The 27,681-nt window shown below is 41.8% G+C and overlaps 1 protein-coding gene across 3 annotated transcripts in view; it reads right to left on the bottom strand.

The window, feature by feature from the left end:
- Nucleotides 1-27,681, bottom strand: part of CHLSN (cholesin) — a 241,932-nt gene that overhangs the window by 213,720 nt on the left and 531 nt on the right. For all 3 annotated transcript variants that reach the window (XR_013636389.1, XR_013636388.1, XM_073362054.2), the window contains exon 2: nucleotides 26,382-26,511. Coding sequence is in view for 1 of the 3 variants with exons in the window: in XM_073362054.2 (XP_073218155.1) it covers nucleotides 26,382-26,483 (102 nt within the window). In the remaining 2 variants the exon portion in view is untranslated. The remainder of the gene's footprint in view (nucleotides 1-26,381; nucleotides 26,512-27,681) is intronic.

The raw sequence follows: 27,681 nt of genomic DNA, 5'->3' as shown, positions 1-27,681 counted from the left end.
CTTACAAGTGGAGAACCAGTGTTGATAAGGCCAACTTTCTCCACTTGTAAGGTGACTCTTCAAGTTGGGCAAGAGAGAACAGAGGGCATGCTTTCATAGCAGAGTGTCCTCCTTTCTTAACTACAGGACAAGCTGATAAAGGAGGAGGAAACTGGATGCAGAGGAAAGAGAGACTCCATGATTCAAAAGAGAAGCCATGTGCAAAAGGTACTGCCCTCCTAGAGCAGTGTTTCTCAAATGTGGCCACCAGAGGTTTTTCTTGTAGTCACAGCCTTCTGAGCTGTGATTGGGGGTGGGGGGGGCAGGAGAGAAGTGGCAAAATAGCAGCCCCTCCCTGTTGCTCCTGGATGCACCGCCTTGGTGTTGGTTACTAGGGCCACCAGCAGGGGTTGGACCCTGCCCCCCTCCGGAGACACCTGGGGCACAACGCTGGAAGCAGGCAGACAGTAAGTTCCCCACCTTCCCAGGGGCAGTGGGGCTCAGGCTTTGGTCTTCAGCCCTGGGGAGGCAGGGCAGCACGCTCTGGCCACGGAGCTTCAGGCTCTAGCCCTGGGCTCCAGCCCTGGGCTACGGCTGTGTGGCAGCAGGCCCCATGCTCCATCCGCACAGGCTTGGGCTCCATCCCCAGGCCCTGTCTGTGGAGCTTCGGGATCTAGACACAGAGATTCAGGCTCCAACCCACAAGTATTTTAGGAAAAAATATGAGAGCGGCCACCAGCAAGCGTTAGTGGCCGCACTCTGAGGCCATCAAAAATTTTGTCCTGAGAACCCCCGTCCTAGAGGACTCTGACATGAACCCAAAGAATGCACAAGAGTGGTGAGGAAATGGAGGCAGAGAAATATATACAGGTATTTTATTATTTTGTCTAGATCTGTACATTTCTTATGTTAGCTAACATAAAGAGCTATTTGTTTTTGGAACCGTTACAATGCTTGTGTCTCTATTTGCTTCCACTATCACATGTCCCTGGAGAGGTGAACTGTAAACCTACATTTCCCACAAGGTTGGAGCTCTGAAAGACGATGTGCTAAAGCTACTGGGGACTGGGAAGTCTGAGGAGTCAGCACTTGTCCTGCGTGCCTGCCTGGGTCAGCAGGACCATGAAGTCCTATTGTCATGAAGTGATAACAGAGTCTGGGCCCAGGAAGCGTGCAACAGGTGCCATGGAAAGAGACAGTGTTGCAGCCTAATGTTGTGATATCCGGATGAGAGAGCTTTACCAGCTTTGTGACAATTACACTCAAAATATACATAAAGACCATTCCACTGTTTAAATTAAATAATTTTTGTTTAAAAATCCCCAGACTGCTTGACTAGTAAGTGCAGTCACTGGTAATTGTTAAAAGTTTGGCAAATTACTAGGAAAATGTGTTTTGGGAAGACAGACAAAAGGAGAAAGAAACAGTGTCGAGAATCGAAGAAGTTGACTTCCTTTGGAGTTGGGATGGGAGTTTTTTGATGGAAGGCCAAATATATCAAATATATCCCTAACACAAAAGGTCGGGATAAATTCATTTCTTACCTCAGCACAGGATATACCTCCTGTTTTAGGCCTTCTCTCAACAGAGGCAGCAACATAATGGCCATCAAGTGTTATCATCCTTGCCATAGAGTTCTCCCACATAGGAAGTGCTATAAAACTTCACCGAAGAAGGAGCAGCGGAGATAGTCCTCACCTGAATACGGATACATTTTAATTCTTGTATTCTGGTGCCTGGACACCACAGTAATAAGAGTGCTAGGTATGGAGGAGAGGAAAAGAGAGCATGCACAAATACAGAAATAAGTACCACGTGTGGGTGTAAAGGCATCCCGATCATCTACCTGTAGATTAAGTACCAACAGAAAGGCTGAGTTAAGGATGCGTGTGGCAACAATTTTAAAATTTAAAATTTTAAAATTTCTTGGCTTTCAAATATCAATAATAACTGAAGTCAAAGTTTACTTCTGACATCATTACAATTTTAATGTAATTATGCTTTTTGTGTAGGTATTCATAATAAAAGGAAACTGTTTATATAGTGAAACTTTGATTTGTTGATCTAGTTATGAATCTAACCCTGCGTTTGATTTGGTTCTAGCTGTGGGCCAGATTATCAGTTACTGGGACAAGTGCTGGATTTCTTGAAACTGATTGTGCATTCCAAAATTTTATGCACAATCAGTAAAGGGAGATGGACTATAACACAGTCACTCTTATTATGTTGTCCACACTATGGAAAAAGTTTGAGACTCTGAATTGTAGCCCATCAGGTTTTGTTTTTAGATTAGGTGAAATTATTAATTGAAAATTAGATTAATTATGAATTTAGGTCTTGTTTCCATTTGTAAATTGCTCATGAGTTGATCCATTTTTTTTGCTGGCATCCTTTTGTCTACGAGAGACGGTGGGAACTGCAGCCTATGATGTAGATGGTTTGCAATGTCTCATGTGACTGAATAGGCCAACCCAAGATTTGCATGTTCTTTGGCAGTTATTGCAAATATATCTTGGTTGGGAGCTGCTTGCTTCCTATGGGCTCTTTTCTCCTCAAGCTGGAGGAGCCAGCGCCTGTCATGGATTTTGATACCCTGATGGAGACAATGGCGCCACTTGTTACGATCACTTGCCAAGATTTCCCATTGGTCAGGATCAATTCCAAATTCCTTCATATCTCACTTGGGACGTCCTGTTGTTCTTGCTCCTTTTGATAGCTCCCCGTATAGCATGTCCTTGGGTATGCATCCATCTTCCAACCTCAGATGGCCCAGCCAGTGCAGTCGTCTTTGCTTGAGCAGGGCTGTCACAATTGGTAAATCTGCCCTTTGAAAAACCTCTCCATTGGTGACTTTATCTTGCCATTTGATGTTGAGTATGCAGTGTAAACAACATAGGTGGAAACTGTTCAACCTTTTCTCCTGATGAGCCTAAGTCGCCCATGTTTCCCCACCATACATGAGAGTGCTGAGGACGCAAGCTTGGTACCCTAGCATTTTGGTCTTGACGGTAAGCTTTGAGTTGTTCCATGCCCTTTTAGTTAGTCTGCTAAAGGTGGTGGCAGCCTTTCCAGTGCAAACACTTAGTTCTTCATCCAGTCCGAGGTTGGTAGTCACAGTAGAACCTAAACAGCTGAACTTTTAGCTGGTTCTAGCTAAAAGTAGCTTTTAGCTGGGCTACTTCTAGCTGGTTTGCATTTAAGGTAATTGAAGGATCTTGTGGAATCCCCTGTCCTAATACAACTGTTTTCTTGATGCTGATGGTGAGAGCAAATGCCTGACAGGTACTTGAAAAGTTCTTGTAATAGATCTTCATTGTGGGCAGCATCATCAGCTAATAGAAGTTCCCTGTTTAGCACCTTTTTGACTTTGGTCCTTGATTTAAGTCGGGACAGATTGAAGTGTTTCCCATTTGATCTTGTGTGGAGATACACTCCATCTTTCATGACCTTAAACGCAGAGTTCAAGAGTACTGGGAAGAAGATTCCAAAGAGTGTAGTGGCAAGAACAAATCCTTGCTTCGCTCCGCTTTTCATCTCAAAGTTGTCCGAAGTGATCCGTCAAGCTGGACAGTTGCTCTCATGTTGTTGTGGAATGAATGCTTAAGACTTAACAGGGTTGATGGACATCCTATCTTTTCTAGTCTTGCAAATAGACCTGCTCTGCTGACTGTGTCGAATGAATCATAGAATATCAGGGTTGAGAGGGACCTCAGGAGATCATCTAGTCCAACCCCCTGGTCAAAGCAGGACCAATCCCCAAGTTTTGCCCCAGATCCCTAAGTGGCCCCCTCAAGGATTGAACTCACAACCCTGGGTTTAGCAGGCCAACGTTCAAACCACTGAGTTATCCCTCTTCATGAGCCATGGCATTAGGCTGGGTCCCCAGAGATAACTATAGGCATTTCAACATCTCCAACGGTTATTTTCTGGTCTGGAAAGTAAGTCCCTTGCTGCAGCTGTTCATAGAGACCAGAGTTCCTGAAGATGCGAGCGTCATGTACCTTTCCCGGCCATTCCACATTGATGTCAGTGAAACGTCCCAGGTGATCCACCAGTGCTTGCAGCACCATTGAAGAGTACCCTTTGCAGTTTATGTACTGGCTGCCCTGGTGGTCTGGTCCCAAGATAGGGATATTCATTCCGTCTATGCTTTGGTTAGGTCCACAAAGGCGATGTACAATGGCGGTTTTGCTCTCTGCACTTTTCTTGGAGTTGTTGCAGAGAAAATATCATATCTATAGTTGATCTTCCAGCCCTGAATCAGCACTGTGATTCAGGGTAGACACGATTCGCCAGCTGTTGTAGGCAGACTAAGATTACTTTTACGAAAGCTTTTCCTGCTATGCTTAGAGGTGAGATACCCCTGTAGTTGATGCAGTTGCCCTTTTCACCTTTAATTTTTATACAAAGTGATGATGTTTGCATCACGCATCTCATCCTCTTTCCAGCACTTAAGTAGCAGCTGATGAAGATATGGTAATAGGCTGTCTTTCCCACACTTGAGGATTTCCGCCGGGGTGCCGTCTTTTCCAGGAGCCTTGCCACTTGATAGCAGATCAGTGGCCTTGCTTCGCTCTTCTACAGTGGGCTCCATATGTAGCTCTGGCATGACCTGTAGAGTTGGTATTTGGTCCAGTGATTCGCTGGTGATGTTTCTTTCTTATGCGTATAGCTCTGAATAGTGTTCAACACAACGAGAAACCTGCTTGCTTTTATCTGTAATGATTTCACCGCTGTGCGATTTGAGAGGAGCAACCTTGTTGTCAGTGGGACCTAGAGCTTTCTTCAGGCCGTCATCCATGATTTTGAGGTTTCCTTTGCCTGAGGCTGTCTGTATCTCTTCATGGAGCTTGATCCAGTAATGATTTGCACAGTGTCTGCTTGCTTGCTGTACCTCGGTTTTTGCATGATCCATTTAGGGTTTTTTTTTATATGTAGGTATTTGCTAATAGTCTGAACAAAATTTGCAAACTCGAAATAAATTCACTATTATTTGTGTTGTTTTAGGAGAATATGAAGCTTCCTCTACAATCATTGGTGGTCAAACAACACAGCAAGTTCTTACATGGAAAAATAATACTGAGAAAGTATAAAACTTTTTTAGCTTACTGTATTGTGATTGAGAACTGGAAACATGGAGAGCCAGCATCATGTGACCAGTTAGCTCTCTACAGACAACCAGCAAGTGCTCCAGTGAGCCATAGTTTGCAAACCACTCAGTTATAGTAATGCAACTTACATACTGCAAGAACTTCTCTGAAATAACATCTGACACTTTGCAAGCCTTCAAAAACTTGATATCCTTACAACATGGTTCGAATCACATCTTGCAAACCATATGTCTCTATTTCCCTGTAATACCTCAGGGCTTTGTAATGGGGCCATTACAGTACTTTCCATTGACATGTTTCCCACTTGCTTCACTTTTCCATCATTATAGTATAACCCCGTCATGGTGATTACACACCATGCACTTTTTTCCTCTCTCTGCTTTGGTTGCAGCCTCTGTTCTGCTGCAGTGTCTGGCAAAGATTTAGGATTAGATAGCTCCACATTTTCTAAACCTCAATTTGGAAAGATTGAAATAATGTTGGCTGGTTTGTGACATGTGTCTGTGATGCCTGTAGCAATTTCCAGACTTCAGGCAGTCAGCTTTTGTAGAGGGAGAACGAGATAATGAAGCGCAGCAAGCAGCCAAGGGCAGGCAGCTACTGACAAAAATAAGGGGGAAGGGCTCACAAGAGTTGGCAGCTACTTGACCGAGTCCAACTAATCTTTGGAATTAAACTCCAATGTCCCTATTTAAGGAAAAAAACACTTTTACTGTACCTTGAATTTAAAAGGGTACAATTATTTTAGAAAAAATCCTTTAGGAAATATAGGAACCCTGACGACTCCGGTTGGCACCAAGCTGCCAACTGGGCCATTAAAAGTCAGGTTGGCTATGCAGTGGAGGCCTTGAGCTAAGGCAGGCTCCCTACCTGCCCTCGCTCCACACAGCTCCTGGAAGCAGCCACCGGGTCCCTGCGGCCCCTAAGCACTGGGGCAGCCAGGGACTGGGAGGTTCCACGCGCTGCCCCCACCCTCAGCGCCAGCTCCACAGCTCCCATTGGCCAGGAACCGTGACCACCACACAGCCGCATGGCCACCCATGTGCCTAGAGGCCATGGGGACCTGGCAGCCACGTCCTTGGAACTGCAGTAAGCCGCCGGGACCCTGCCCCCCTACCCCAGCCAGCCCAGAGTCCCCTCCTGCGTCCCAACCCCTCATCCCCCACCCTACCCCAGAGCCCGCATCCCCCAGCTGGAGCCCTCACCCCTCTTACACCCCAACTCCCTCCTGTGTCCCAAACCCCTCATCACTGGCCCCACCCTCAGCCGGAGCCCTCACCCCCTGCACCCCAACTCCCTGCCCCAGCCCAGAGCCCACTCCTGCACCCCAACCCCTCATCCCCAGCCCCACCCCAGAGCCTGCACCCCCAGCCCAAAGCCCGTAACCCCCTCCCCTCCCGCCGACCCCAGCTCCCTGTCCCAGCCCAGTGAAAGGGAGTGAGGATACGGAAGAGTAAGCGACAGAGGGAGGGGGTTGGAGTGAGTGGGAGGCGGGGCCTCAGAGAAGGGGCGGGGCAGGGGTGATTGGTTTTGTGTGATTAGAAAGTTGGTAACCCTAGGAAATCACAGAACTACAGGCCTCTACCCAAAACATCGGAAAATATAGACATGAGCATAGCCATGATTACAATAACTTTAATCAAGAGAAAAAACCAGCAATCCCTCACCTGTTCCAAAGAGAATCAGAAAAGAGAAAAAGACAAAACAGCAAGTAACAAAAGGGGGGCCTCATCCAAAGCCAACTGAAGTCAATGGAAAGACTCCCACTGACTTTAATGGGTACAGCTCAGGCCTAAAATGGGTAAATATGAGAAACAAAGTTCCTGTTCTTTACAATATAAGAAAAAAATATGAACTAGGCAGAATGTTACTAGCTAATAAAGGCTCAATTTTTCACATACTTGACCATTTTTCTCTATATTGTATATAGAATCTCTGATTATTCTTGAAGGGGTCTGGTACTACCCCATGGCTACAGCCTCTTGACAAGTTTTCATGTGATTTAAATGGTGCCTGGTGCGAAGGTTGAGGATCTCTCGAGGCATCTAGATAGACTTATGTGTAGTGCTGGGGAGAAGCTGGTGGTCGTGGCACATATAGGTACCAATGACGTAGGGAAGGGTAGGAGAGACGTCCTGGAGGCCAAATTTAGGCTGCTAGGAAAGAGACTGAAATCCAGGACCTCTAAGGTGGCATTCTCAGAAATGCTACCAGTTCCACGCGCAGGGCCAGGTGGGCAGGCAGAGCTTCAGAGTCTCAATGCGTGGATGAGACGATGGTGTAGAGAGGAGGGGTTTAGATTTATTAGGAACTGGGAAAACTTTTGGGATATACAGGAAGGATGGGCTCCACCTAAACCAAAGTGAATCCAGACTGTTGGCACTTCACATTAAAAAGGTTGTAGAGCAGTTTTTAAACTAAGAGATGGGGGGGAAAGCCGATTGCTGCAGAGGCACTAGTGGATCGGACAGAGACTTCTCTTAGAGGAGAGTCTATTGACAGAGATTCTCTACGTTTTAATCAGGAGGAGGGGATGGAAGAGGATAAAGCGTGGGCCAGATCAAACGAGAAACATTCATATAAAGAATCTGACACATCAGAAAAGGGCAGACAAATAAGCAGTGATAAGTTTTTAAAGTGCTTGTACACAAATGCTAGAAGTCTAAATAATAAGATGGGTGAATTAGAGTGCCTTGTGTTAAAGGAGGATATTGACATAATAGGCATCACAGAAACCTGGTGGAGAGAGGACAATCAATGGGACACAATCATTCCGGGGTACAAAATATATCGGAAGGACAGAACAGGTCGTGCGCGGGGGGGGAGGGGAAGGGAAGGGGAGTGGCACTATATGTGAAAGAAAAGGTAGATTCAAATGAAATAAAAATTTTAAATGAATCCACATGTTCCATAGGATCTCTAAAGGATAGTAATTCCGTGCTCTAATAAGAATATAACAGTAGGGATCTATTATCGACCACCTGACCAGGACAGAGATAGTGACGATGAAATGCTAAGAGAGATTAGAGAGGCTATCAAAATAAAAAACTCAATAATAGTGGGGGATTTCAATTATCTCCATATTGACTGGGTACATGTCACCTCAGGACAAAATGCAGAGACAACATTTCTCGATACTTTAAATGACTGCTTCTTGGAGCAGCTGGTACAGGAACCCACAAGGGGAGAGGCAACTCTCAATCTAGTCCTGAGTGGATCTGGTCCAAGAGGTAACTATAACAGGACCACTTGGAAATAGTGACAATAATATAACAACATTTAACATTCCTGTGGTGGGAAGAACACCTCAACAGTCCAACACCGTGGCATTTAATTTCAGAAAGGGGAACTATGCAAAAAATGAGGAGGTTAGTTAAACAGAAATTAAAAGGTACAGTGACTAGAGTGAAATCCCTGCAAGCTGCATGGACACTTTTCAAAGACATCATAATAGAGGCTCAACTTAAATGTATACCCCAAATTAAAAAAACATAGTAAAAGAACTAAAAAAGAGCCACCGTGGCTTAATCACTATGTAAAAGAAGCAGTGAGAGATAAAAAGGCATCTTTTTAAAAGTGGAAGTCAAATCCTAGTGAGGTAAATAGAAAGGAGCATAAACACTGCCAAATTAAATGTAAAAATGTAGTAAGAAAAGCCAAAAACTCAAAAGGTAATAACAAAATGTTTTAAGTACATCAGAAGCTAGAAGCCTGCTAAACAACCAGTGGGGCCCCTGGACGATTGAGATACAAAAGGAGCACTTAAAGATGATAATGTCATCACAGAGAAGCTAAATGAATTCTTTGCTTCAGTCTTCATAGCTGAGGATGTTAGGGAGATGCCCAAACCTGAGCCATCTTTTGTAGGTGACAAATCTGAGGAACTGTCACAGATTGAAGTATCACTAGAGGAGGTTTTGGAATTAATTGAGAAACTTAACAGTAACAAGTAACCGGGACCACATGACATTCACCGAAGAGTTCTGAAAGAACTCAAATGTGAAATTGCGGAACTATTAACTACGGTTTGTAACCTGCCCTTTAAATCAGCTACCATACCCAATCACTGGAAGATAGCTAACAAAACGCCAATATTTAAGAAGGGCTCTACAGGTGATCCTGGCAATTACAGACTGGTAAATCTAACGTCAGTACCGGGCAAATTAGTTGAAACAATAGTAAAGAATAAAATTGTCAGACACATAGAACAGCATAAATTGTTGCGCAAAAGTCAACGTGGCTTCTGTAAAGAGAGATCATGTCTTACTAATCTATTAGAGTTCTTTGAGGGAGTCAGCAAACATGTGGACAAGGGGGATCCAGTGGACATAGTGTACTTAGATTTCCAGAAAGCCTTTGACAAGGTCCCTCACCAAAGGCTCTTATGTAAATTAAGTTGTCATGGGATAAGAGGGAAAATGCTTTCATGGATTGAGAACTGCTTAAAAGACAGGGAACAAAGGGTAGGAATAAATGGCAAGTTTTCAGAATGGAGAGGGGTAACTAGTGGTGTTCCCGAAAGGGTCAGTCCTAGGACCAATTCTATTCAACTTATTAATAAATGATTTGGAGAAAGGGGTAAACAGTGAGGTGGCAAAGTTTGCAGACGATACTAAACTGCTCAAGATAGTTAAGACCAAAGCAGACTGTGAAGAACTTCAAAAAGATCTCACAAAACTAAGTGATTGGGCAACAAAATGGCAAATGAAATTTAATGTGGATAAATGTAAAGTAATGCACGTTGGAAAAAATAACCCCAACTATACATACAATATGATGGGGGCTAATTTAGCTACAACTAATCAGGAGAAAGATCTTGGAGTCATCACGGATAGTTCTCTGAAGACGTCCATGCAGCATGCAGCGGCAGTCAAAAAAGCAAACAGGATGTTAGGAATCATTAAAAAAGGGATAGAGAATAAGACGGAGAATATCATATTGCCCTTATATAAATCCATGGTACGCCCACATCTTGAACACTGCGTACAGATGTGGTCCCCTCATCTCAAAAAAGATATACTGGCATTGGAAAAGGTTCAGAAAAGGGCAACTAAAATGATTAGGGGTTTGGAACAGGTCCCATATGAGGAGAGATTAAAGAGTCTAGGACTTTTCAGCTTTGAAAAGAGGAGACTAAGGGGGGATATGACAGAGGTATATAAAATCATGAGTGGTGTGGAGAAAGTGAATAAGGAAAAGAGCATGAGGTTGTGGCCCTGACCATCTTGGCTAATAGCCACTGATGGACATATCCTCTTTTTTGTAACCCAATTATACTTTTGGCCTTTGCAACATCCCCTGGCAACAAGTTCCACAGGTTGAATGTGTATTGTGTGAAGAAATACTTCCATATGTTTATTTTAAACCTGCTGCCTATTAATTTCATTGGGTGGACCCTGGTTCTTATGTTATGTGAAGGGGTAAATAATTCTCTATTCACTATCTCTACAATACTCATGATTTTATAGACCACTATCATACCTCATTGGTGTATCTAGGGCTGCTTCTCAGATAGTAATCTGAACTTAATGTCACCCCTTAATTTTGATAATGAATCTCAGAAACCACTATATCATTCCACCAGGAATCCATCCTGTTAAATTATTTTACCTTTCCTAGGAACACTTGTAAAATAAATAAGAATTATTTCTGCCTCTAACTGCTGTTCCCTCATACTATTCCTACTCTTATTAAGAAATGGTAAATCTAATACTCTTAAAATTCCTGAGAAAGCATTTCTGTTCTACTGACCTGCATAATATAACAGATAAACATTTGGTAAGCATTCACTAATTTTGCTTGGTTCCAAGACTACCATCTGATGCACAAGTTATTTCATTTATCTATCTTATTATTCATTAATAGCTAAAACAAATATGACCCAATCTTTTCACCTCACTCATGTTATTTAGTTTATAGATGCAGAATTTTTTTTTCTGCCTCTTTGGGGGATATCAAATTATATTTACATATCAAGCAAAATAGTTCTCCATGGGTTTCTTATTTATACTATGGAACTTTTCCAATCTTCCCTCCCCCTCAAACCTTTTAAAATTTTAATACATATAATTTGTCCCCTAATAAAAATCTTTAATACAGATTCCCCTACAACACAAAGATAAAATATTGGGGGGAGGAAAATATGGCCTTTGGTAAAATCAGCAAAACTGAAATCTCTAAGTAAATTACATTTTACAAGTTTGTTTTGCCAACAACTTAATGTTAACAAAATTGTATCAAGAGTAACAGCCAAGCAACAAGAAGATTCTGACTCATAATACAGTGTCTTACATTGGGTATATGTCCAACTCTCAAGCCCAGTCAAGGAAACCTGTTTTTGTATGCACAGCTGTCCTCATTTCATCCCATACTGGGATGAGGCATCTTGATTGCCATCTTTTTAATCTCCTCTAGCAAACTTACTGCTTAAATCAACTCTCCACTAAAAACCGTGGCCAACGCAAGTTGCGTTGTCAGACAGCCACCAAGCCTGTATATCAGTTAGGCACTTTCATACTTGGCTGCTTGGGTCTGCACTGCATGTACGCACCAGAAGTGCTTGTATCGACATAAAGCATGGTGCACCATGAGTAGGTATCCCAGTGCGCCACATGCTGCTATCTGGTACAATGCCTTTTGGTAAATTTGCACAATGCGTTGTGGGATACTAATGACTTGCTCAGTGATCTCCAAGCGCTTAGGGTCAAGCTCGCAGCATGCAACTTTCTTCATCCCATAATGCCACTCATATCCCACAATTTTCACACCATTTTCCCCCCCCCCAAAGATCCCACAAAACCCCACAGCACTTTTGGGTGAATGCCATCTCTTACAGAAGTCTGGAGCCCACAGAGCTCTGCACTATTCTCATAACATCGCAGATACAGGACACATGATTCTCCTGTATTTGTAGACCAGCAGGAAGTACCCCAGCACTGGGAGATGTGACAATTACTTTTAAGGACATAGGAAATAGCCAAAAAACAATTCACGGTGGTTGGTGGCATTCACAGAGCAGCTGCAGACAGTGGAGCACCACTTCTGTGCCTGAGAAATGACCCGACTGGTCGGATTGCATCATAATGCAGGTTTGGGACAACAAGCAGTAGCTGAAGAACTTTCAGATGCAAAAGGCCACATTCTGGATTTGTGTGCTGATCTCATCCTAACCCTCCAACTTATGGACAGCAGAACGAGAGCTGCACTGACAGTAGAAGAGTAAGTGGAAAGAAGCTTGCAATGCTGGATTGCTACTAGTCAGTGGGAAATCATTTTGGAGTTAGAAAACCCACAGCGCGGGTCATTGTCATGCAAGTGTGTAGGGCAATTAATGTCTCCTGCTACAAAGGACTGAGAGTCTCAGCAACGGGCAAGAAACCGTGGATGGATTTGCAGCAATAGGATTCCTGAACTGCTGTGGGGCCATAGATGGCATGCATATCCCTATTTAGGCACCAGCCCACCTTGTCACAGAGTACATCAACAGAAAGGGCTACTTTTCTATGGTTATGCAAGCATTGGTGAATCCCCAGGGACACTTCACCAGTACCAATGTCAGACAGTCACAAAATGTGCATGACACCCGCATCTTTAAGAACACAGAACTGTTCAGAAAAGCTGCAAGGAGGGACATTCTTTTCCGACAGGTGGATTACCATTAGCAATACTGAAACGCAATTAAGAATTCTATGGGACCCGGCTTGCCCCTTGTTCCCCTAGTTATGAAGCCATACATTGGCCACCTCAACAGATTCAACTACCGGCTCAGCATGTGTAAAATGACAGTTGAATGTGCCTTTGGTAGACTGAAGCCACATTGGACGGGTTTACATACAAGATTGGATCTCAGTGACAAAAATATCCCAACGGTTATAGCTGCCTGTTGTGTTCTACATAATATCTATGAGGCAAAGGGGGAAAGCCGCTGCCAGGCTGTAGGGGGAGCAGCTGTCTGCTGACTTTGAACAGCCAGATACAAGGGCCATTACAAGAACCCAATGTGGAACTATGTAGTTGAGGGAGGGTTTGAAAGATCACTTTAAACAATCAACCATGGTAGTGTTCTGTGCTGGAGTGTTCTCTTGGTCTAGAGCTTTGGGTGCTGTTAAGAACTGTGTGTGTTCACTGTACACAGGATAGCTTCTTTCAGCTATGAATTATGTGGTGCTTGGTTTATATTTACAAGCTCTGTTTTCTTTGACTACCTCTGCAATATTTGTTGTGAACTAAGATAGATTATGTGATTCCCCAAAAACAAAATTTTATTTAGTGGGGAAAACACAGTGCAGGAAAGTAATGTGCAAAAAATACCACAGGCAATGTTCTACAATCTTTTTTAATAAAGGGGGTGAACATTTGAAATTAGAAAGGAAGTGGACATTTATGTCCACTTGGAGTACACAAATGTAGTCCATTATGGCTAAACATACAGCAACCATGGTTCTCACAGGTCAGTGTATGTGAAGCTGTGGTTTTCCTTGCTGTGCCCCGTGACCTCATATGTTATATTGGGGGATGTAGGCATCAGTGACTATAGAGTTCTCCAAGGACTGCAAAGGGTGGAGAGTCTGGAATTTTTTAACCTGTAGGTCAACCTGGATCTGCAGCGTTTGTGTTTCCTGTCTGAAAAGACCCATTATGTCCTGGTGCGTTTCCCTCTCTTAGTCCAGTTGGGACTCCTGGGACGTTTTTCCTGTCCTTTTTCCTTCTCCAGGTAGCCAGTCACATTGACTTCCAACTCCTTTGTTCACGGTCCGATGCAGGAGTGGCTTGCAGGATCTTGTAGAACATGTCCTCCCTCGTCCTCTTCTTTCTCCGCCTCATCAGGGTCAGGTGTTCTGCTGGCAGGGAGAGGACATTCCTCAAGGCCACCAAACCAGAAGCTGTGGATAAAAACCACAGATGTACCATTGGATTTACAGTCACAAGAGATAGGAAAAGATAAGTTTCAGAACTCCCTTCCCTTATTCCTATAAACGCTTTTAATAAATGCTTATTGACACTTCAGTTTGGGAGTGCCTCAGCACTGTTCTCCAGGACCACCCATAGTGACTATGGCCCAGCAGAGGCGAGGGTGTATGTGTGGACTTTCTATTACATGAAACAAAAAAATTTCTGTCCCTCTTCCATGAGTACAAGCATAATGCAATGTCACTGAGTATGGATGCTATTTTCCATAGGCGATTTTAGCTGATATCTAACTCCTAAGGGTCACAAGAGCACAGACAACACAGCTGTGTACTAGCATCCAAAACCCATCTTGGGCCACATGCCACAAGCCTTTTTACTGCAATGATGCCAACCAAAGTCATCACTTAGCAGGGTGGGAAGTGTCCTGCTGCGAAGGAAGAAATAATGCAGCCATAACTAGAAACCTTTGAAAGAAGGTTACAGACTATCTCCGTGAAAGCTTCATCAAGATCTCGCAGGAGGATAAAAGGGACATCCCTATGTACATAAACAAAGTCCTCGGAAGCTCCTTAACCCCTGCCTAATCCAACAGGAGAATGCAATGCAGTTGCCAATTCCACCTCTATTTGTTGTACCTCTACCTTTTCTCATACAAATAAAACAATGAAATGTAGATATCTTTGCCTTGTTAACTTGGGGATGGGCCAGGCACCATCTTTAAACTTAAAACATTGTAAGGAAAAAATGCATGCACACTTACCCGAGTCCCGTTCCCTTTCACCAGGCTCATCCATGCTCTCCAGGCAGGACTGACTAAACTGCAGTCTCAAACAGGTCCTGGCTTGCACCATGGCTGGTTTTCCCCCATCACTTCTCTTCACCTCCTTCTCCTCACTGTTCATGGCAGGGATCTCTGTCTTGGGTTCCTCCAAGGAATCCACAGTGGTCTGCAGGGTTCTGGTGGGGTCTCCGTCAAGCATGGTATGCAGTTACTTGTAGAAGTGGCAGGTCTGTGATGAAGCACCAGATCTATTGTTGCACTTCCTGGCCTTGTGGTATCCCTGGAGAAGTCCCTTTGCTTTCAGGCAGCACTGCTGCTGATCCCAGTTGTACCCCTTTACCTGCATCCCCCATGCAATCTGCTCATAGAGGTCCACGTTACTAGGACTGGTCCACAGCACTGCTTGCATAGCCTTTTCTCCCTAAAGGCCCAGGAGATCCAATATCTCCTGTCTGCTCAAGGGCAAGTCTAGTGCATGGAGCCAGCGTAGTTGGTTGGGCAATTGCACATTTCAAGGGTGAGCTGCTAGGTGTGCTTGCTAAGCAGGGCAATCAGGAAAAGGCATTTCAAAAACACTTTTGGGGGGGGGGGGGATTTAAAGGGGAACGGGGGAGGAGGCTTCCAGGTTCTGTTGCCCCTGGATAGTGGAGTTTATCAGAGTAGTCACTATCATGGGGAATGCTGCTGGAAGACTGTTAGGGTCAACCCAAGTCATGCAGTGTCCACACTCACAGTGCGTCAACCTCAGTAGGTTGACCACGGCTCTACGCTGTTCAAGGACATGGTTTTACAGCATCACTGTAGCAGGACACTTACATCCGCTGGAGACAAATTTGAGAGTAGATCCATGCACAAATACATCAACACAAGGCAGCTTATATCAAGCTGTCTTTGCAGTGTAGATAAGGCCTGCATCTCTTGCAGAACTGAGTATCTTTTGGCAATTTAACCATGAGGTAAGCAAATACCGCTTACCCAAGCTGGGTGGTGTAGAGGGAACCTTCCCTCTGCTTATAGCAGAGAAAGGGGAGCTTTGTACCTCACTCCCCATTATTTTAACTCCCTGCTTGCTAACTACATGAAAGTAGTCATGACTGTATGAAAGTAAAGAGAGAAAACTAATCAAACATGATTAAGAGAAAATACCTGGTAGAATGAAACAGCTTTTCAGTTAATACCTAATGAGAAATACTTAATTCCTTTAAACATTACTAAGACGCACACTAAATATGTTTATACCAAAAACAGTTGGAGATGTGAGCTGTTTGCCTGGGAAAACCATCTTCAAAGTAGCAACTGTTTTCCCAGCTGTGAATACCCTTTTCCTGGGAAATATGTTCTTACCATTACAAAAATAATTTTCAAAGGAATGTAAAATTATTCAGGCTAATCTATGCATAGCAGTATTTCAGAGACAGATTTTTTGCACTTTCTTGAACTTGTCTGTTTACAAAAGGCCTAATATTCTTTATAAACTTTTCAGTGTCAATGAGACTTCACAGTTTTAAAAAATAAATAAACACACTGTGAATTAATTTAGCAAAAGAATTTAGAGATTTTTTAAATAACTCATTCTCCCTCTCTCAGCACATCTGGACTGATGTACTACTTCCCCCCAGAAACAAGCGAAGAATGAAATGAAGACAATACTGAAGCATATGCTACAGGATCAAGAGTGGTAGTTGATGACTGAGTGAGTGAAGGAAGAGCTGGAACTAGCATCCCTATGCAGCAATGCTTCTAAAGGTTTTACATAGGAGCTGATATGAGCCACGTATCGGTATCAAGGCAATAGGAACCTCGCCTTGGACCATCTCACTTGCAGTTACAGAAAGAGAATATAACAAGCCATGGAAGGGGAAACACTTCTTTTGAAGATTACAAAATAAGCCTCATATTAAAGGGGATAGAATAGCAGAAGAATAGGAGAGTTGTAGATGATTTGCAGACAAACTCATTAAGCTCTCACAATGCTTTTAGTATGAATTAGTGAGGTGACAAAAGGACTGAATACGCTCTGATAGAGTAGCCTCCCCCTGAAAGTATAACCTTAATTGTCTGTCAGATTCATTAAACATGTTCATTACTCTGCCACCGGTAACCTAGGGTACCTAATCACTGGCAACATGTTCACCACCACCACACAGGTAGCTCTTCAGCTATCCACCAATATCATGCCTTTATTTCCACAGCTCAATGAATATAGCTTTATACATAGATCTTTCCATCATTATACTGAAAATAGTGACATTAAGCAATTACTTATGGGGTTTTTGTTATTGTGCTGCTATTTAATAGAAATAACTCTCCACTGGCCTTTGTAATAACCCCTCAGGAACTTGAAAATAAAAATGTTTTCCTTACTGATTTTGCCCTTTTCCATTTGGGAAATAGATGTCTCACTGTTTGGGCACCTGCATGCTATTCCACTGATTAAAGGGATACCACTACTTGTTTATTCTTCATTGTTTATATTTCCCATATGGAATCTTGAAAATAAAATTCCTTTCCCACTGACTGTCTTTATTTGGGGAATATGTTGATTCCTCCTTCCCCATCCATTTGCAGTACAGACAGCAACAACTCCGTTCTGTTCACTAAGAACCTGACCAGATTATAATAGTGCTATGAGACGACAAATACTGTAACATTTAGCATCCTTTTACCTACTCGGAGTAGAATTTGGATTTAAAAAAGGCTGAATGTTTCTTAGTCTCACAAGAGGTAATGATGTTTTCTCCACTAAATTAGGAGCAGAATGAATATGACTTTTTATAGGATCTTAGTTTAAATTCTGAGTCTTGAGTAATGACTGATTACTTCCTGCAAAATTTCACCTGCTTCTGTTGAACCTTATAAATCTTCAAAGAATGTTGGAGAAACATTGTCTTTGCCATCATTAAACTCAAAAGATTAATACATCCTTTGGATACAGCAAGGTCTCTCTTAATAGGACTTAAAGATCCATTAGAGACAATACAGTCAAATCTTTGTAGTTCCACACTTGCACAATGTAAGTGCCATGGTGGTGCTTTTAGAAGCTGTTCTTGCAGTGATATGCTGAGCCAGCTAAGAATTAAAGTGGAGGTGGGCAGGGAATCCATAAACATAAGCAACACTTGGATAACTGAAAACAAGCACTTCAAATGCCTCTCACATAAACACGGCTGGAATAAGAAATGGTACTGTGGGAAGAGTGGCAAGGCCAATGGAAGCTACAGAATGCTTAACAGTATCAAAATCAAAAGAAAATCAAACTAATTATACATTGAAGATAAAGAGATAAGAGAACCAAACCTGAAAATTAACACTCAAGGAGATCTCTGTAGTAATAAATATCTGCTACCTCTGACCATCTGAGCTCAAAAGATGGTTCCTTTCCTCTTCCTCTAACCAAGCCAGTGATAATATTTTTCACAAAGTACTAGAAAGGTCAAAAACCATTTTCCAAAACTTTATTTTCTTACATTGCAAATCAATGCTCTTCCCTGAAAACCATTAGGGCCTACGTAATCTCTCTGACGAACCTCTGCATCTTTCAAATTAAGGAATGAAGAGTAACTTGATTTCATACCCAAGGGGGTATGGCTGATTTCTCTTTCCAAGTGTCTTCATAACAACTACACAGATTTGGTGTGAGGCTAAGGGCAGGTCTTCACTACCCGTCGGATCGGCGGGTAGTGATTCATCTATCGGGGATCAATTTATCGCGTCTCATCTCGACGAGATAAATTGATCCCTGAACGCGCTCTCCGTCGACTCTGGAACTCCAGCTCACGAGAGGCAGAAGCGGAGTTGACGGGGGAGCGGCAGCGGTCGACTTGCTGCCGTCCTCACGGCCAGGTAAGTCGACCTAAGATACGCCGACTTCAGCTACGCTATTCGCGTATCTTAGGTCGACCTCCACCCTCGTGTAGACCAGGGCTTAGTCACATTTCATGGTAAGCAACTATACATCTTTATGTTAAAAGTGGTAGAGTCACCCCTACAGAAATTGACAAAAGACCACTGAGACAATCTGGGAAATCTATCTATGTACAACTTACGAATTCTAGTTTGGTTTGATGAACTGTTTGTACCCTTATGTCTTATGACGGTCTTTACTGCATACTGCTGTCTGCAACTCGTGCTAAGGAGCAGGGAAGCTGCACCTACAAGTCCATCTTTGAAAGAGACTATTTTTAAGGGGTTTAAACTAATGAATAAACCTGGCCCAGGCAGAACAACACGATGGCTGAAGGCTGGGGAAAGCCAGTTTTTTTTCAAGTTCTCTGTAAGAGCCTGATTTTGGAGAGTGGAAAATCCTCAAACAGCAGAACAAAGAAACCAGGTGTCAGCAAAGCCCTTTAAGAACACAGAGACAGAGGGAGGAGACTTAGAGAGACACATATGAAGCTTAGCAAAAGAGAAGAACAGAGAAGTGGGTCTTATCTGTGAAACCAGCCAAGGAAGAAGGAAACTGGAGACACAGGAGAGAAAGCTTTTCATCTGACTCACGGAGTCTATGTGCAGGAAGGGGGAATCCTAGATTCTTCAGAGGGCTCTGACCTAAGCCCAGAGAACACTCCAGAATCATGATGAAAAGCAGGCAGGGAAATTCTTTTCTGGATCTATACTTATTTTGTGCAATATAAAGTAAAGAGCAATTGTGTTTAGAAACCCTCACAAAGCCTGTGTCCATTTGCTTCACTGTCTTAGGACCCTGAAGAGGTGAACAGTAAACCCAGAGCACCAACAAGAATGGAGCTCTGGGAAAGGGTGTACATAAACTACCAAGAAGCCAGGGGGAAGGGAGGGGAGGTCTAGACTTGTCTCAGGAGAGTTGGACTGCCAGACTGAGACACCCCCTTTCTGGGAAGAGGTAACAGACAGAGCTTGTACCCAGGAAGTATGCTGGAGAGGCCAAGAAGAAAGACTGTGTGGAGTCCAAGGAAAGCTTAGGAGTATACTGGTCTAGTGCTTTGGGACCAGCCGCCTTGTGAGTGTCCAGCCAGGGGAGTAACTTGCATTGCCCCTGGGGAGTGTCTTTTTCACACCCTGGAGCAACCTAAGTTAGATCGACTTAAGCTGTAGTGTAGACTTGCCCACAGAGAAAGAGACACATGGAAACTGTAGCAAGCAGGCTCTCCCCCACAGTCTGTGGAGGTAACTGGGCTGAATGTAATTTACAAAAATCTACAAGGAAAGATTAAAGTAGGTGTAGAAGCCTTTATTGTTTTTACCCTTTGCTTTGCATATCATGTACCCTTGGGTGAATAAATAATGTTTCGTTTTGAAGAAGCTGGTTTTGAGTCACTTTAATTAGTCATTGTCACAGGCTCCCGGAGGAACAGTGGCTTACTGCTGCCAACCCCAGTTGGGCCCTGTCATGTTTATGACAGTTGGGAAAATGGGAGCTGCAACCCAGAGACACAGATTAGGAGCAGCAGAACATGGTTGCAACCAGAGAGGTGTGAAGGTAGTGAAACCTGTCCCCAAACGTGTTCATTTGAGCTCATCTAAAAGGAGTCTAAAAGCGCAGCGCTCCCTCAAACTAACAACCTTAAAGAGGCCTGATTTTTAAGAAGTGTTGAGCACGCCTCTCTTGAAATCGGGCATGCAGAAATTGAGGCACCCAAAATCAACAGTCCCTTTTGAAAATCCTGTCCACTGTTTGTGTATGTATATAAAAAGAGAAGCACATTCGTGGTAAGTGATTTGTGAGTGACCTGGTATTCTGCAGACACACTAAGTAATTGCCACAGAATACACAAATGCTTGCTATAGAAATCTAGGCATTTTGCACATGTATAATGGATAATCATTAGCCATCCCACTTCTCTGTTTGCCTGGCCCATTCTTGTGAACAAGTGGGAAAAAGGACACACATGATGCAACATGCAATGCTCATGTCATCAAACAATGAACTTAACGCTGGCATATTAAACAATACTGAAATCCTTAGGTCAGTAGACTGAAATTTTTCTGTATCAGAGAACTTTAAAAAGCTAATTTGGGGGAAATGGTGCTGTAAAATTATGACTGTCAACCTGGAATGTACAACTTAGAATCCATTTTCCCCATGTCTATTATTTCTACGTTATATGGCTTGAGGATGACAATTTCAAAGTAAAAACAGTTTTAAAATATGATCATATTGATAAATTACAAAAAAAATAACTGACATGTAAAGTTCATGTTTGGGTAAATTAAAAATAATAGTAAAATGTGTGGCATTTACTGCTAAATATTTTAATAAAATTGTAACATCATGATAAACTATTAGTAAAAACACAGGACTGAACAAAGACTAAAAACATATACAATATGCTACTTAACTCAACTACAGAAATGTAAAGTCATTTAGAACTATAGTTCTAAGAACACTCATGAAAACATTTAAATTGAATTGTTTGTTGCCATTTAATGTAAAAGGAGGAAAAAAGAAGATGAAAAATCAATAAAACACCAAGATTACTCTGAAAAGTAAACTTGTTCCAAAGAAGAATGTTTTAGCCTTATGCTAGTAAGTATTTTTGGAACAAATGTCATGAAAGAATGATCAATGTAATACTAAATCCAGTCACTGAAGACACATTTTAACTGCCCTCCTGCAGCTCTACACAGAAATCAATTAGAGATTTACATTTTCCACTTTGCAGCCTGAAAATGCACTGCTGGAATAGCTAAAAGTAAATCACGGGTAAATAGTGACTTAATGAACCAGTGAAACTTCTCCAGTGCCAAAAGTAGTATATTATGCATCTGTTAGCTTAAAAAGACTAAAGTATCTCCACACAAGGTTCTTTATAAGAACCTAAAAAGAAAAGGAGGACTTGTGGCACCTTAGAGACTAACCAATTTATTTGAGCATGAGCTTTCGTGAGCTACAGCTCACTTCATCGGATGCATGCCGTGGAAACTGCAGCAGACTTTATTTATACACAGAGAATATGAAAAAATACCTCCTCCCACCCCACTGTCCTGCTGGTAATAGCTTATCTAAAGTGATCATCAGGTGGGCCATTTCCAGCACAAATCCAGGTTTTCTCACCCTCCACCCCCCCACACAAATTCACTCTCCTGCTGGTGATAGCCCATCCAAAGTGACAACTCTTTACACAATAAGAAAAGGAGTACTTGTGGCACCTTAGAGACTAACCAATTTATTAGAGCATAAGCTTTCGTGAGCTACAGCTCACTTCCTCAGATCTGCATCTGAAGAAGTGAGCTGTAGCTCACGAAAGCTTATGCTCTAATAAATTGGTTAGTCTCTAAGGTGCCACAAGTACTCCTTTTCTTTTTGCAAATACAGACTAACACGGCTGTTACTCTGAACTCTTTACACAATGTGCATGATAATAAAGTTGGGCCATTTCCTGCACAAATCCAGGTTCTCTCACCCCCTCACCCCCCTCCCAAAAACCACACACACAAACTCACTATCCTGCTGGTAATAGCTCATCCAAAGTGACCATTCTCCCTACAATGTGCATAATTAAGGTGGGCCATTTCCAGCACAAATCCAGGTTTTCTCACATCCCCCCCACCCCCATACACACACAAACTCACTCTCCTGCTGGTAATAGCTCATCCAAACTGACTACTCTCCAAGTTTAAATCCAAGTTAAACCAGAACATCGGGCGGGGGGGGGGGGTAGGAAAAAACAAGAGGAAATAGGCTACCTTGCATAATGACTTAGCCACTCCCAGTCTCTATTTAAGCCTAAATTAATAGTATCCAATTTGCAAATGAATTCCAATTCAGCAGTTTCTCGCTGGAGTCTGGATTTGAAGATTTTTTGTTTTGTTTTTGGATTTGTGCTGGAAATGGCCCACCTTAATTATGCACATTGTAGGGAGAATGGTCACTTTGGATGTGCTATTACCAGCAGGATAGTGAGTTTGTGTGTGTGGTTTTTGGGAGGGGGGTGAGGGAACCTGGATTTGTGCAGGAAATGGCCCAACTTTATTATCATGCACATTGTGTAAAGAGTTGTCACTTTGGATGGGCTATCACCAGCAGGAGAGTGAATTTGTGTGGGGGGGTGGAGGGTGAGAAAACCTGGATTTGTGCTGGAAATGGCCCACCTGATGATCACTTTAGATAAGCTATTACCAGCAGGACAGTGGGGTGGGAGGAGGTATTTTTTCATATTCTCTGTGTATAAATAAAGTCTGCTGCAGTTTCCACGGCATGCATCCGATGAAGTGAGCTGTAGCTCACGCTCAAATAAATTGGTTAGTCTCTAAGGTGCCGCAAGTCCTCCTTTTCTTTTTGCGAATACAGACTAACACGGCTGTTACTCTGAAACCTATAAGAACCTAGTAAGCAACTGTACCCTGCAGAACCTTTCTGCTTCAAGCATTTAAAAAGTTACAGTCACACTTTGAATCAAAGCTACTACATTAAAAGACAGTAACAGTTCATTATGCTTTACTGGATACTCTTTTGGAATTCTTGGTGATCCCTCCCTCACCCCCTACATTTAGCAACGTGTCTGTCAGCTCTTTATTTTAAAGCAATACTAGATTTAAATTCAAATATAAATATATCAAACTATCTACCTACGTATGAAAATCCTGCATGCCGACACTTAATGATTTAGTAGGTCTTTCCCCATTGTCTGTTTTTATTGCTCGAATACTATATGGATTTCATAAAAAAAAGCTACAAATTTTTTTTTTGGTGGGGGGGAGCCCTAACCTAAACAAAGTAAATCTCCAAGAACAAAACAGAACGCAAATATAAAAGACGAACACTGCAAAAGTGAGATTCCAGGGAAACACCAAGAAAAGAAAAATTGTAAGTTGTGGGGAAAAAATATCACTGACAACACAGTTTTAAATATAACATACCAGTCATAGAAGATTTGGCTTAGAATTAGCTCTTAAGGCCAGAGAGTTCACTGTCTTGTTTTTTAAAAAGCTGGAAGGTTTAATATCTTTTAACAGCTTTATTTCAGGATGTCAAAAAACAAGTTCACAGATTCACACATTAAGACCAGAAGATACCAGTACGCTTGCTTTACCTCATACTTCCTACTAAACTTTGCATACCCTCTGACAGTGTTTGCTGAACAAAGGTATTACTTTAGAATAACCATGTTAACTAAATTGGGCATTCCCCCCAAAATAAGTCCAGTAAATAACTGACAAAAATATTCATTAACCATTTTTGAAGCAAAGTGTTAAAATGTATCTCACATTTGTTACTCTCAACAGTAATTTCAAACAGTAAAAATGTGGTTTACTAAGTTATGCTTTTTTGGTATCAACAGTTACAGTTTATAATGCTGATGCCAAAAAATAGCCTGGCATAGGCCTTATATGGTGCTCCATAAAACTAACACTGCATACATATCTAAGCCACCCACTAACTCCTGTAATTCTCATGACTGTTATGCTTAGTGATGTTCTCAGATAGCATTTAAGGATACTGTTCTTTAATAAATATTTCCCTCCTTCCACAGTGCAACAGCCTGTACAATGAGCAGAAACTAACTTTTGTATCTCAACAGCTGATCAGACAAGACATCAAACAGTCCAGAATGGCTCTGCATTCTTAAGATTTTTCAAGTGATACTCAGACTGACGCTTGTGAGCCATAAGTGGCTCTTTAATGTGTCTCCTACAGCTCTGATATTAAAACACTGTGTGATTTAATTATTAATCAATCTAAATTATTAACCAAGCAGGATGCTTTTACTATGTTATTAACAATTGTAGTTGATAAAATAATACTTGGTCAGTCATTTTGCTGTGAGAATTAATTTATGTATATATAACTTGTTTATATATATATATAAAATCAAATAAAAATAGTAAATGAAACAATGAATTCAGACGATCGCGGCTCGTGGGGTAATGTTGATCGCTAATTTGGCTTCTGAACCACTGAGGTCTGAGTTTCACTGGTTTATAAGCTCTGTCTGGGGAGAGGGGTTTGTTTTATACGATGCTAGCTGTGCAGACAGACTATAGATAGTTAAAATTCTGTTAAATTGCCTTTAGCATTCTCCCTCCAAATCACACACAATTAATTTTTTGCCTGAAGAGTTATTTCCACCCAGCTCTTAAGTTACTTTTCTGTACATTTTACGGGGTACTTGAAGGAGGTTAAGGATCCTGCTAGATCCCTAAAGTAAAGTACTTCTGGGATATGTAGTGTGAAGAGAGGAGGAGGATTGTCTCTTCATAATCAAAGATCAAGTTTAATTGAAACTATGACTTCTCCTTCCCCTTCCTGACCTATACATTCTACACTCCCTAATTTTACTTTCAATTTTACTTTCCTGTAGAAGGAAGTCGACACCTCGCTCTGTCTGCTTGGAGGCAGATTAACTAATTTGAAATATAGACTGCAAGGCCTTCACAGCTTTTCTGAACCTTATAGGCACAATACCATAACCTCTACGTTGCAGTAGCTATATTCAGACAAGCTGCAGACATTTACTCACACGTGAAGAAACTCTCTCAAAATATTTGTCCCATTTGCTAACTGAGCCTAAATAAAATCTAGCCAAAGATCAACATCCACAAGTTTTACTGTAAATGACAACAAGAAGGGGAATCAGATCAATGCTACTTAAAACCCTGAACTTTAAGCACATGCATAAATGTTTGCAGGATCAGGATTTAAGACTTCAAGAGCTCCTGAGGAAAGGCAGGATTTTTTTTCCTGTTCTCTGATCTACAATATTAAGATACTTGATCTCTGGATTATTTGATTGGCAGGACCTGAATGCTTACACATAGTCTTTGCAGATCTATATTCGAATATTTCATTCACACAAGGTACCCAACTGCAGAGGCAATAAGCACTAATTGATAAACGTAAGAACTTGAACTTTGATGCCTGACTCTTAAAGTGCCACCAAAGAGATTAGATTTTAATACATGGCATTTGAAGTATTGCTTCTCCTCATAGTAGCTGAACAGGAATGCCATGTTCATATACCACTCCAGCGAGAACAATTCTGCAACTCTGCTTTTGCAAGAAACAATGACATGTAGTAGTGCGCTAAAGAAAAAAGTTTCCAGCAGGTGGGGGTTATTTTTTACTGGAATCTGTTATGCTGTTAAATTCATTTCCTTTAAAATTAATTTGTAAGTGCTCTATATGTGAAGAGGCTGCTGACACCTTCTGGTCAGTCAGAAAGTACAAGTTTCCATCACTGCAGTGAGCACAAACATCATCTTTAATGCAACACGATTTTCAAAACAAATCTTTCAAATTTTTCCAAATATGGTATCTGGGTGATCAGAATTATGTGTAGGCACAGCCTAAGACCACCTTCCCATCTGATGTTATCCCAGAGAAATCACAGCCACTTGGTTCCCATTTCACCTTTAAACCCTACCTGACATCTTTCATATTAACACCCTATACAGGCAGTGATCACATACTTAGGCCACTGTTATACACTTTAAAAACAGACATGCCTGGAGAGCAGCTGCCCATGGATCCATTCATGTTTTAATTTCATTTACTCTGGATGCATCATGGACTCAATCTAATAATGCACTCAGATCCAGTATTGTACCTCTCTATTTCTGTAGTGTTGGGATTACCAACGTACCAGCAAACTAAACAAACAGATTCATTCTTGGGCATTTACCTCCAGGTTTTGTTTCTTTTTCTTCGGTTCAGTTTCATGGACTGGTTGTTCATTTTCTGCCACATGCCATTTTGATTTTTTCCTCCTTTTTTCTTCCTTCATTTCTGTGTTTTTCTTATTCTTTTCTATTCTGAAATTAGTTGACAGACACAGAAAGATACATTTCAGCTACAATTCAGTATGAGCTAATTACTGTACAATGCAGGAAAACAACACTGGAGTGGAGTTAATCCAAATGTTTACCCCAAATCCATTTGTGAAGGAGGTTTTGACACAATGAATTGCATCAAAATGGCAGTAAATTATGGAAGTCAAATCACAGAAGAAAGGAGAATAAGTATAGAATTTTATCAATTTTTAAAACACCTGCTCCCCAGCCAACTTAGCATCAGTTGGGAGTATAATTTACTACATTTGGAATTGCTTGGTCAAAATTCATATTAGGCAAAGTGTTGAATGTGCACTTAATTGGCTTCAATTAGGACTGGGTATTTTGAAAAGTACTAAAATATAATAAATAAATAAATAACAAATGAGTATGTACAAACAAGTGGTAGCCCTAAATAGTAAACTGGAGAACTTAGTTGTGCTATGTAAAGAACTCTAAATGTTTCAATTTTGGATGATGAGCGAGGGGAAAATGTATTTAAATAGAGAATTATATTGTACTTATTTTGCATTTAATTTCAGACAGCCTGGGGATGCAGGAGAGATTCCAAGATAGCCCTGGATCTGACACCAGACAGACACTGGTCTGGTCCTCATGGATTGCTCTAACTTACATTTGGCTACAACCACATCTATGATGCATTAATTGCAGCTGAGAATGACTAAAACATAGAGGCATTTAAGCCACACCATCAACCTGAAACATTCAAGGGGCTTCAGAGTAACAGCCATATTCGTTTGTATTCGCAAAAAGAAAAGGAGTACTTGTGGCACCTTAGAGACTAACCAATTTATTTGAGCATAAACTTTCGTGAGCTACAGCTCACTTCATCGGATGCATACTGTGGAAAATACAGATGTTTGTATTTGTAGCTCACGAAAGCTCATGCTCAAATAAATTGGTTAGTCTCTAAGGTGCCACAAGTCCTCCTTTTCTTTTTGCGAATACAGACTAACACGGCTGTTACTCTGAAACCTGTCTTTAATACAGTGAAACACCAACTTTATTTTATGATCAGCAGTGTGGCATGAAGAGAGAATATCCAGCCAGCCTCAGATGGTCAGCTACTAGTGATTTTAATTATACCATATTTATCAGTTACTTGTTTGTGACTCAGGCTGTTGTGTACCC

The sequence above is a fragment of the Lepidochelys kempii genome, chromosome 10 (genome assembly GCF_965140285.1).
Source record: "Lepidochelys kempii isolate rLepKem1 chromosome 10, rLepKem1.hap1, whole genome shotgun sequence".
Taxonomy (NCBI): domain Eukaryota; kingdom Metazoa; phylum Chordata; order Testudines; family Cheloniidae; genus Lepidochelys; species Lepidochelys kempii.
The sequence above is the reverse complement of the archived record's forward strand: the minus strand, read 5'-3'. Positions and strand labels throughout refer to the sequence as shown.